The sequence below is a fragment of the Drosophila serrata genome, unplaced genomic scaffold (genome assembly GCF_035046125.1).
Source record: "Drosophila serrata isolate PLE 108 unplaced genomic scaffold, ASM3504612v1 contig_240, whole genome shotgun sequence".
In the NCBI taxonomy this organism is placed as follows: Eukaryota; Metazoa; Arthropoda; class Insecta; order Diptera; family Drosophilidae; genus Drosophila; species Drosophila serrata.
Genome location: NW_028257138.1, coordinates 6204343 through 6217045, shown reverse-complemented (window position 1 = coordinate 6217045; position 12703 = coordinate 6204343). Strand labels below are relative to the sequence as shown.

General features: G+C 41.5%; 1 protein-coding gene across 16 annotated transcripts in view; it reads left to right on the top strand.

Annotated features, from left to right (window-relative positions):
- dpy (fibrillin-like protein dumpy) overlaps positions 1-12703 on the top strand; it is a 132709-nt gene that overhangs the window by 30989 nt on the left and 89017 nt on the right. For all 16 annotated transcript variants that reach the window (XM_086830904.1, XM_086830897.1, XM_086830893.1 and 13 more), the window contains 4 exons: positions 3350-3408; positions 7136-7364; positions 7451-7552; positions 7638-7754. In XM_086830904.1, the coding sequence (XP_086687030.1) occupies positions 3355-3408; positions 7136-7364; positions 7451-7552; positions 7638-7754 (502 nt within the window). In that variant the 5' untranslated portion in view covers positions 3350-3354. The remainder of the gene's footprint in view (positions 1-3349; positions 3409-7135; positions 7365-7450; positions 7553-7637; positions 7755-12703) is intronic.

The following is a 12703-nucleotide window of genomic DNA, read 5'->3' as shown; positions in this document are numbered from 1 at the left end:
TTTAAATACTGTTTTTCTCTGTGCATATAATGCTGTCAGTGACCTTCACATCGAGACGGTGGAAACGTGCAATTAGAAAAAAATGCTAAGCCGCAGGATCAGAGCTCAGACTCAAGGCACAGGTACCATTCTGCGGCGCCCCAAGATTTATGCAGCCAGCTAAAAAGGGTTAAGCAAACGACGACGACGCACCTTTTTTCCTGCGACAGTTTGACATTGAAAAAGCGTAATTAATTGATGGGGCCCACCAGCAGGTGGGCGTGGCCCGGCAGCTTAAATCGATTTATGCGAGATTTATGATTTAAAAACACACAAGAAACCGCAGAGAGGACAACTAAAAATAGGGCGCCGCCTGCAATTTGGAAATCAATCAAAAGAGCCCAATTGCCACTCACGACATGCAAAGCAAAGCAAATTACAAATAAAAATAAACATTTCACAAAAATTCCCAACTACCGTCGATTGCATCGATGACGCGTCCGCATCCGGCCTCCTACTTTTGGGTGTGTTCAGACTATCCCCATCATCGCTCCCAGCTCATCAGCTGAGACGATGCTTTCAAAGTGTTTGTTTAGCGAGAGCACACATTTTTCAAGCTATCAGCATTTATTTTTAATAAAGATGCCATCATTAATTTTACGTCTGTGGGTTTTTTGTGTGGAGAGTATTTTTCGGTCGATCGGGCAAAAATGTGTCACTCGCTTCTTTGACTTTGATTTAGTGGCTAGACAGGTTAAAACCAGATGAGATCATCCCCAGAGCGTCGAACAGAGACGGCACCAGCGACAGTGACGTTGATGACGGCGAAGATAGCGTTGACAGCAGCATCAGAGCAGGACAGCAACAGCGGGGATCGGGGCTAGAGGAAGAGCCAGTTTCTTGTTCGCATAGCAAGCTATTCAACGAATTTTTTCGGCTTTACTTACCGACGACAAGGGGCTTTAGCTAAGACTTCTGTTGAAGTGACCGGCGGCTGTTGTTTTGGCCTTCATTCAAAAATTATTTGACATTGTACAAATATTTTGATAAGATCTATGGATATTTTTGGGACGATGTCATGTCAACTGTGCCGTTAGTTTAAGTTAGGTAAGGCATTTTAAAAATGGGAGGCCTTATAAGTTTTTTTATAAAATTTTATTTTTAAATATTCAAAATTCCGTTTAAAAATTCCACCGTTTAACTGTCGTTAGTTTCACTGTTTGCGTTTTCGCACACTGTTATCGCACTATCGAATAGCTTTAGTGTCATCACTGATCAGTCGCCGCCATCTTTTCTCAATTAGGATCGCATTCCGAAAAGTGAAAAAGAAAAAACGATCGACAATTACAATTAAACGCAGAAAGAAAGCTATTAAGCGCTAATCAGATAAAGAGTGCCTTCGATTTGTTGTAAATCCCGATCATTTGGAAATGGGCATTACGTGCGGGAGATTAACTGCCGCAACTCTTTCGCTGCCGCGTTGCGTACCGAAGTTTGACCATTTCGTGATTTCCAATCGCGGCAAAGAAACAACACAAACCGCATTTGCCACATTTATCACGCACATATATCAGCTTGTCAGCCAAAGGGTGCTGCCCAGGAAATCCCGGGGAGAACCCACCAAATTACGCTCATTTCGCGCGGCCACATAAATTTATCAGGCATCACACAGCATATTTTCCGCGCAGCCGCAATAAACATAAAGCTAAAGCCGGCGAAACTGTGGGCCAGCTTTAATTAAGTGATCATGAACATGGGCAAACACAAATGGCCAACGGCGGCTGCTGGCCAGGAACTCTCTCGGATCTGGGAAGCGGCCAAAACAAGATTAGACGCTGGTTGCAGCAGCAGCAGCAGCAGCAGCAGCACTTCAAATGTCGTTAGAACGGAGCAAATCTATGGCCACGGCCAATTCTTTTTATGGCTGAAGTCAGCAAACAAGATTTGAACCCTGGAAGCCAGCAACCCGGGAACCCTGGAACCCTGGAACCTCGGAACATGGCCGCCGCCGACGTACTCCTGTAATTTAGCTCAGAGTGTGTATTTTATTTAAGCGTTTATTAGCTGATAAACCGAAATAGATAAATCGTGGTCCAAAGGGAAACCCAATTCCGTGTTCCTTGTTCCCTTTCCCTTACCCAAAGCCCGTTGAAGGTTTTATGGCCAGCCGTTGGCGATGTACTGCAGTCTCGGCTTTCAGAGATAGATAATGGCAAATATTTTTACACACGTTAAAAACATTCACAGCGGCTTAAGAAAGTTGTTTGTTCACGCCCCCATCCATTTGTACAGTGGTAACTTTATAAGGCGACGGGAAATCTAAACTATTTACGATATTACCTTGTAAAAAAAACTGCCTTAAGGGCATTTTTTTTTTGAGGTTGTTATTCCACTGCTGGACTTTTCCCTATTGGAAAGTGGCTGGAAGTAATCCAATTCCAATTTTATTGACAGTTATTTTCCGTATTGGAATTAGGGTGAAACTTTCAAAGGATTGTCTAAATATTTGTAATTCTATTAAGTTATTTCCTAGAAAAACCTCACTTTACTTGTTTCTTCATAAATGACGCCCTCTTCCCAGGCCATTTCCGTCTTATGTCATAATTATGAGAGCGACCGCCTACCATATAAAGATGCTATCGGACTTCACACAAAATAATTATTACGTTATCCCAAAAACCCCGGGACAATTTTCTGTCATTCTACCCAATTAACAGGTGGTCCATGCCCGTGTGTTTGTTAGTTTTTTACTTTTATTTTGTTTTTCTAGTTAGCAAGCCAAAGTCTGATGAAAATCAGTCGTCGCAGGCTGAAAACTAAAAACTGAAAGTGGAAAATGAATGCGTGAGAAAATCGCCAAACAGGTAGCGAACAATGAATATTGCGGACACTACACTAAACATTTTCTGTTTCTGCCAAAAGGCGTTCGCTTGGGCACTATTTTTTATGCCGGTCCCGTTGTTGGATAAGTTTTTTTTGTTTTTTATTTCAGGGAAAAGGTAAAGGAAGCGATAAGCCTGTGTCCGGGGACGGGGACTCATGTTTGCGCATAAATTTCAAGTGTCATTTACCCATCTTCTCATTTGTCTTTTGTTTCTCCTCTTTTTTTGTTGTCTTTTGTTATTTTTTGGCACCTGTCCGAAAGATGACCGGGCCAATTTTGGTTTTGTTTGTGCGTGCTCAACATTTTTAAGTTAATTATTTTTATTTGTTTTGCGCTGGGAGCGCTCTGATCCCTAAGCTGAAAATCGCCTTAACAACCCATTGGTGGCCACTTGTAATTGTATATATTTATGTTACTTAACCTGTTTTTAATTGATTTTTCTGTGGTTTTTAATATGCGATTTCTTCTGTTTTGTTTTCTTTGCAGCAAAAATGAAAATATTTTTGCCACTAGTCACGTGGATAGTGCTACTACTCTCGAGTACAGTAAGTACCCCCATAAACCCATACGTTATTAAGTTAATTAGTGTTAAGTTGAAGTAAATATCGATGGTATTAGATCACTGACTGTGGCATCAACAGTTAACACGAGGGTCATAATTAATTTATGGCTTCTCGAAAGGCCGCGGCACAAAGAACCTTTCACGCCCCGCCGCTGAAAAGAAGAGAAATATGATTAAATTTACGAGCTGCCACCTCATTATGAAACAAATTTCGAAACAAATAAATATAATAAACAAATGAAGAAAAGAATCCCAGAAGTGAAAGAACGAAACCCCGAAAATGATGGACAAACACATTTGTTCGTTCGAAAAAAAAGGAAATAATACAGGGAACAAATTATAGCGATGGTACCTTTTGATGACCTAACGGTATCTGGCCTCGGCCAGGGCTCATGCAAATGAGCCATAAAAAGAAATTACTGCAAAATGACTTGGCCATAGCATAAGCATATTTATTAAACCTAACAGCTAGCTGTGAAATATCTCCAGCAAAGCGAGAGCAAACCCTCAGCGAAAGAGTTTGCTGTGCAAATAATTTGACAGAAGAAACTCCAAGCAAAGAACGGCCAGCAAAGAGGGGCTTTGGTAATGACTAGGCTGGCGGAAGACCTGGCCAGCAAGAGGCACCATCGACTGGCCAAAACCAAACGGACCCAATCGATGGAAGAAAGCAAAGAAAACAACGTAATGAATAAAAATAGCCGCATTAGCTGTAAAAACGCTTTGATAGTCATCGATTTATGCAGTCACCGGCGAGAACTCGACGAGTGTCCGGTGTGTGAATGAGGGGGAAACTTTGAGAAATTGGCCAACGAGAATGAAGTCTGCTCTAAGCCGAAAGCCGGTTGAGTTCATTGACACCTTCTAGCCCCTTTTGTGGTGGTTTTTGTCTGCGACATTCTATCTCCTGCCCCTTTCATGGATTTGTGCTTTCTTTTGTGCGTTCTGAACTTGATTTATGCTTAGCAGTCATATTTCATTTGATTAGCTAGATACCTTTATAATTGATTGTGTGTTCTCCGAGTTTTTTGTTTTGCTTACAGACAAAAGACTGAGGCAACGAACTTGCTCGCTAGCTAATTTTTTGTGTGATTCAAGCTAATATTGGCAGATGGATTAGAGCGTGCAAACTAAAGCTGTCAAAATATCAATAAATATAGATATTGTTTAAATTTATTTTCTTAGTATTATAGTTTATTGAGAAAGTAGTAATTTCAAGGAAATATTTGGGATAGAAATCTGAAATCATATAAAATATTCAGTACAAAATAATGTTTCTTAATTGTATTATTTATAATATGCAATTAAAGAATATTTATATTCAAAATATCTAGTGAACATAATGTTTTCTTTCATTTAAACCTAAAAAATTTCCTATTCTTTTACAAATCTCAGAAATTCTGAGGAGAAAATCAAAAAGCTTACAGGAAGTCGTTGCCTAACCTTTTTTATATGATACTATTCGAGTATTATAGTTTATTGAGAAAGTAGTATTTTCAAGGAAATATTTGGGATAGAAATCTGAAATCATATAAAATATTCAGTACAAATTAATGTTCCTTAATTTTTAGGGATATAATATCAAATTTACGAATACTTCTTTTCAAAATCTCAACAATTTCGATAAGAAACATATCCATATCTAGTGTACATAATGTTTTCCTTTATTTAAACCCAAATCATTTCCTATTATTCAACAACTCTCTTAAATTCCCAGGAAAAAATCATAAAGCTTATAGCAAATTCCTGCTTAACTTGGTTAATATGATACTCTTCGAGACAGGACTAATTTCTGGCAGTGTGCGATGGCAGGAGTTAATGCCAATTGACAGTTATAACGGATATGCACTTGAGCGTTGACGTGCAACGTCGTCATCATCGTCATCTGTCTGACGTTGTCATTGCGCCTGTTAACAAGCTTGGAAGCTACGAAAAATTGCTCATTGTAGTCATCGCCTGGCGCAGCCGCTCAATGTCATGGGAGATTTCAGCAGTCGCATCACCATCATCATCATTATCATCGTCAGCAGCAGCAGCAGCAGAGGCATCAGTAACATCAGCATCCACCACATCCACTTCGCACATCTTTGCTCGCACGCCTTTAATTGTTGCATCGCTTTAGCTGTTGTTGCTGTTGGTGTTGCCTCTGCCGAGTGCATGCTGCTGCTGCTCATTGTGCCGCCTGTCAATTGATAAAACTCGCTGGAGACGTCGTCGGCGGAATCTATTGTTTAGCAAGGCCGTTAGCGTTGCATGGCGTGAAGTGGGCACAAAATAAACACAATTGAAAAAAAAAAACCCCAAGCCACATAGAACTCGAGAGGGAGCACATGCGGGTGCTCCTCCTCTTCCTCCCAAGCGACGACGGCGGCATCGATAAGAATCTGCCTAAAACAATTCGCGGCAAACTTGAACTTGACAGCCAGTGCCTCATGTTCGCACCTTCCGCGGCTGGGGGTCGTAGAGCAATTTAACTTGCTTTTTATGGCCTCCACTTCAGCTCATCCCAGCCACAAACAAAAGCAAAGGAAAATTGGCCTTAAATGAGGAAACTGGGAAAATTTTGCTGGGATTTTCAAGTTCTACTACAGTTGGCAATTGAATAGGAGTTGCTTCATGGTAATTGAGATACTGAACTCTGCACGGAATTAATTGAGATTTAAAGTAGAGAAAGAAGCCAATGATGATGATGTTACGAATCGAAAAAAATGTGTTAGAGCTGACACATATGAAAGACCTAGAAATCTAAATACAAAATGATTGTTATAGAAATATTATTAACAGAAATCGTAACTTATTTAACTGAAGCTTATAAAATTCCTAACGAAATTCTTTTATAATGAGAAAAGACGTTCGATTCTGTTATTGATTCACGAAATCCCAACATGCCCAGCTTTATCTCGTTTTACAAGTATTTCAGACTTTTCCAAATCTGATCTAACCACTTAATAACTATATTTGAGCGTAGGAAGTCAAATTGAACAAGCTACAAAAATAGAAGTACAATCGCAAATGTATAACACACCAAGCAATGCGACAAATACAATACATGTATGGGCCAAACTAGTTTTAATTCATTTTTGCTGGAGCACAAAAAGGTCTTAAGTGACAAACTCGTTTCCCCCTCAGCCAAAGCCAAGCTATCTAATGCTGGTAACAGAAATACACACAAAGTTTTGGCCAAGAAAATATGGCAAGCGGCAAACAACTTTTGTTTTGCTAAAAGTAAAATCAGCCAAGTGTAACAATTAAGTGGCGGCGACGGCAAAGCAACACAATATAGTGTAGACGGTCTTAGAGTATATACATATGTATGTATACCTGTAGTATCGGGTCGTGCCCATATGGACCACAACGGGTTGAGAAATCTGAAGAAGCGCTGCCGGTGCTACGCCTGCTAAGCTTGCTGTATCTAATTTGAATTTAAATTAGTTTAGCGAAACCAGCTTGGGTTTTTTACCTAAATACTATAACTATACTCTACGAAATGAGGTTGCAGCGAAGGTTGGGTTTTTTTTAGGAAAGGGTTGCTTTGGTATTTGCTTAATAAGTTAGAAATAAGTAAGTCTCACAAAAGTTCCTGTACAGTACATAATAATAATCATGCCACAGAGTCATACTTAAGTATCTTAATAAGCTGACATTGTAAGCATCAAATTCACTTAATTAATTGTTTATGCAATCAACTAATCCCTTTCCTTTGTGTACAGGTACATTCACAATATACTCAACAACCGCAACCATTCAAGACAAACTTGAGGGCGAATAGTCGGTTTCGCGGCGAGGTCTTCTATCTAAACCTCGAGGATGGCTACTTTGGCTGCCAGGTCAACGAGTCCACCGACTATTTGCAGCTATACGAACTATCGAAACTATGCGACGGCACCCAGGATTGTTATCTGGGTTCCGATGAGCTGAGCAAAGAGCTCAAATGCACAAGTGAGTATCAAAGCAGTCGGGTGAACCTCTTTAAAGGGGTTTTTGGATGATGATCTAATCTATTTTCATATATAAATTTTCTGCAGATGACTGTGATAAGGATGGCACTCAGTGCACACATGGCGCGTGTTTGAACGGCGTCTGCCATTGCAATGACGGCTACGGTGGCTGCAATTGCGTGGACAAAGGTGAGTCTTAGATGGTGGCTTACATAACAAAAAAGAAAGATAAAAAACCCGTTAACAAAAACCTTTACTATTCCCTGCGTTACAGATGAGAACGAATGCAAACAGCGTCCGTGCGATGTGTTCGCCCATTGCACAAACACACTGGGCAGCTTCACGTGTACCTGCTTCCCGGGCTATCGTGGCAATGGCTTCCATTGTGAAGGTAAGTGCTACACAGAGGAAAAATGCCTAGGAAACTACCTTCGTGAAATAGTTAATCTGTTCTTTAGTTAGTTTAGTTTCTCTCTCTGTAACCTTAGTCGGCACAGCCTCCGTTTTAGTTTCTTTGTATTACTTAGCATAATGACTGACCAGCCAACCAAGCCGAGTACAGATGATTGTTGTTTGCCGTTTTGTACTTCCGTCAACGTCTCTCTTGGGTCGTTTTGTACCCTAGACCTAACGGTTTGTGCCATTCCAGCCTCCAGAGCTGAAAATGTAACAAAAGACGCGCCAGACAATAATATGAAAGCTTTCTCAGCAAAGAATAGGAGTAATACTTATCTGCGAGGTAATAATAATGACCGTGTAGCGATTACACTTGAGTGCTAGAGCAATGCTAGCGAAGAGAGCCATGGGCAGCAAATCTCTAATGCCAGACTGAAGCTATCTGGGAGCCCTGGCCAAACGAATTTCGAAATATCTCAATCAGTTTCCGCCGATCTACTGCTACAGTTTCGATCCCGGGGTCGGTACCATTTGCTCGTTAGCCTAAGTGCCGCTCAGCAGGGGGCCAGTAAAAAGATAGAACTCTCTCTCTTCTGGGTGCTGGGTTCTGGATTCTGGATGCTGGGAGCACCTGTTTCCCCCACATGATGCTAGTCCGGGATTGGGTATATGACAGTGACAAACCGGCTGGTATAATTGGACTTCAGCTAATGTTACGTAATAAAAACACATTATGGCATCACAAAAAAAGAAAAGAATAAGGAAAACCCAAAGAAGAACGAATCGAAAACAAGAAGAACCACAGCGGTAATAACTGGGAGAGTGTACGAAGAGGTTAGCGTTAGCAAGTAGTTCAACTCGAGAGTGTATTCTTTATAGATGATGATGATGATGGGGATGATAATGATGCGGCTGAATCCGGGGGAAACGAACAATAAAAAGCCACAGACACAGCACATTTGTTGCAGCAATGCTTTCGCGCCATGCAACACATCGTGGCTGTGTCTGTTAGACGGGGAATCAGTGTCATGTAATCTGACCCCGAACATGGACACGCCAGAACTTTCAACACTCTCGAGGAGTAGAAGGAGGATGATGGTGAGGCCACTGCCACGCCCCGCCACCTGCATTCGATGCGATGCGATAACGAGCGCAAATTTCACAGAGTCCCTCTCTCTCTCTCCTGGCATTACCCCACTAAGTATGAAGACGTTGCCAAGATTCTAGATTACATGTGACGACGACGTCCCGTCCCGGGTATCATCCATCCCAGCGTCAGGCATGCATAAATTCTGAGCAGCGACGTGTAACGCCAGCATCGCATTTCAGTCGCATTATCTAATTCTTTTCTATAGAAATTTTTATTTTTTTTTCACATATTTTTCACGATGCCATGATTGCGTTCTCCATGTTGCCCAGGGCCCTTGCCCAGAGCCATCCAGAACCTCGCAATTGTCTGTAATCATCTGAATTAGTTTGGAAATGTGATGAGAAAGTCTCTCCAGTGTGTAGTTAGAATCTCCATCAGGGGCATATACACGCACTCCTCCGTTTCCCAGGCCAAGTGCTTTTAAACACACACAATTAAATGTTGATCAGTAGCTGTTTGCATAATTTCTATATAAATTATAATATGTACAAGAAGGTGAATTCATTAAGGATTATCAGATGGTAGATTAGCTTGTCTTGTTGTAATGGAGGGGAATATATTACTAGGAAACATTGTTTGCCTAATGGAAATTATGACTTTTAAGTAGAGTATAGAAATAGTACTTCCAGACATTCCATTCAAGATATTTATTGACCAACAGAAGTAGGCCATCGTTAAGTCCTGACCAAGTAATAAAACCATTTCCGTTTGAGCCTTAAATCTCTCTTTTTGAAGTAAATTTCCGCCTTGATGGGAGGGACCCCACCGTCTTGATCACATCCTTCAAACACCCAATTTTTACATCGTTGCCTCCAGCGTGTTATGTAAATCCAGTTTCTGCATCAAGTTCACCCAATAAACTTTGCAACAAATCAGACACTGTCGCCTGCTCTTGGCTTAGAGACACATTTTGCGTATGTATCCGAGGTGCAAGTACATATATATATAGATATATATCTACCTGTTTTCCTGCTTCTCTTTGGCCTTTTTCATGCACCTAACGGTGGTTGTGTGGCAAACACCTGTTTTAGACTCCGATGGCGCATTATTTCATGTTCATAACTCAAACGCGTTCGATGTGGATGCCTTGCGATGGCTTCGTTAACGCATCGCAAAAGTCCAGTTATGCAATGACTATTGAAAAATGAGAGAGAGTGTGGGATTTTGAGCTATCGATCCTTCTAATGCAACAAATGGAGTGAGTCTCTCCAGTTGAGTGCTAAAATTTATTTCCACTTGGCCAGCGCCAAAAGGCAACAACAAGGCGCGAGGCGCGAGGCGCAAAAAAACTCCAATAAATGTTGGCAACTGGTCCGCTCCGGTCTCCAACTTGGCCAGGCACGTTCACCAGGCCTGCTCCCTTTCGTTTCGCTAACTGGGGCAGATCATTAAAACGGATAAAATAGATTGTGCCCACGTAGGCAACGCCGTCACAGCTCTCCAGCTTTGGCTTCGGCTCTTGGAGATCGAGGCGGTAGCGTTGTTGGCGCTTAATGCCGCCTGTCCTCAAACGGCACTGCCTCCAACTCCCAACTCCCAACTCCAACTTCGAGTACAGCTCCATCTCTGTCTCCGTCTCCCGTTTCCGAAAGCCAAAGCCGAAACCGACACCAACTTCAATCCGCCGTCTTGTTGCCGGTCGACGCACCAGTTGGAGATCAACGTCAGTTGATAAGCTTGGCCAGTTGTTCGTCCCATTTTCGAATACCCTTCATAAGAGGGTATCTATCTTTGCATACTTGGTTTAAATAAAAATATAAATTCTGTGGTTTTTTTTAACAAAACAAATACTTTAAGAACTTGGAATCTGTTAGGGTATTTCCAGCTTGGGTTTCCTTTTCGGCTTCATGCATTGCAGGGAGACTTCTCCCTTATTTTAATTCCTTTTGTAGTTGAAACGTTCCTCTTTTTTTTGCCAGATACTTTGCACTTTTGCATATCAAAATGGCAGCAATTAATTCTGTTGTCCAAACCGGCACTGATAAGGCATGAAAATGGCTTTAAGCGTCGGCATTGGCACGCCTAATTATATGTGTTGCCACATTTACGCACAAATGAGGGGCGGCGGCGGCTTCGCCCCAGGAAAAGCTGCCACCCATGGCTCGGCTTTAGCTTTGCTTTGGCCCGGATCCGGCTTTTGGCTGACATCACTTTGCCGGGCTACGACCTTGATCTTAGAGAAGCATACTTCATAGCATGGCATTAAAACTAGACACATAATTGCGTAACAAATTGTTAACTAATTTTGGTTTTCTTTAGTACCAGAGCTACTTATGTATATTTACTATTTTGTAGTCCGAGTTCAAGTTCAACTGTGTGTTTTGGCTTTGAGCTCTCTGGTTTATTGTTATTTATTCGACCTGCTAATCATCGCGCGGCAGTGGAGCATGAAAGTCGTGTCCGCTCGTAAATTTGTATCTCTTCTATATATTATATATATTATATGTATACATGGATGCAGGCGAAATCATGGCACGGATGTCATAATTCAAATGGAAACCCACAAATGCAACTAGTGCGCCAAATGCTAATTAGTCTAGTTCAGCAATTACACAATTTATTAGATAGACGCCAGCCAGACGAGACTAGATATAGATTAGTTTCTCCTTTTCAAGCGCTTTGATAATTAGTTGTAATTGCAGTCGAAAGAGCTGCACAAAGGTTGGTTCGGCAGACAAATAATATATTAATAATTATATATGGACAGTCAGGAAATGCGAAATTCATCAGGCGAAAAAGAACCAAAGTTCGTATTTAAAGTATAGTTATTAGAAAGATCTAAGCATTTCCATTTTTTTAACTGCATTCGTGTGTATTTAATGACCCGATCACTGCCTTTTAAAATGCCACTTGAGGCATGTCTCTCATTCGAACCATAAGTTAGGAACAGGAAATCCAAGAAGACGACGGCCAACGAGAATTATGTCAGCATCATTTCAGGCAATCATTCGGCTTAATCACATTGAGTCACGCATATTTGATTGCTTTTAAAGCGGTCAAATCCGATAACTAAGGGGGGAAAAACCATACTAGAAGGAACGCCTACCTATTGCCAAAATAGATATATATGGAATTCGCGAGAACAGAAGTCAAATCTCAGGGTAGAGCTTATTAAATTAAACACTTCCACGAGTTGTACGAATATCAGTCCTGGCAGGAGATGCAGCAACCGTGCTAAGTTCATTAGACAGCCTTTGGTCAATGGCCCTGGGTTTCCAGCTCGAGGATCGAGACGATGTCTGGTCTTGTGGTGCTGTCGTCTTGCCAGTCGCATTGCATAAAGTAATTAAACCGACATTGAAACTTAGAAGAACACAGAATGCTTCCTGCTTCTGGTACAAACACACATAGAGAGAGAGACAGAGAAAAGAGCTAGGACAGGCATGAGATCGAGTCTCCGACGAGGATGATGACATTGAGTAATCAGAGTTTGCAATTGCAACGTGGCGGTGATGCCGGCAAACATGGAATGCTGTCATATCAGTTGTTGGTTGTTAAGAGCAAATACCAGTTTCGGTGCTCCTCGTGACTCTTCGCTCACCGCACCACCGCCACCAGAGTGATGATCCTCTTAATTTATAAGCTAAAAACTAGTAATTATAACTGAACGTCCAGCCTGCCGGTCATCTCGTTCTGCTTGTAATTATAAGGCACTCTAGTGAGTCCCTCCATGCCCAGTGCCAGGTCCTTGTCTTTGGCTTTTGCCAACTTTTGTACTTATGTCATATTAGCCATAAATGTACAACTTTAGTCTGTGCGCTTGGCCCAATGATTAATGGGCCCTGATTGCGCTG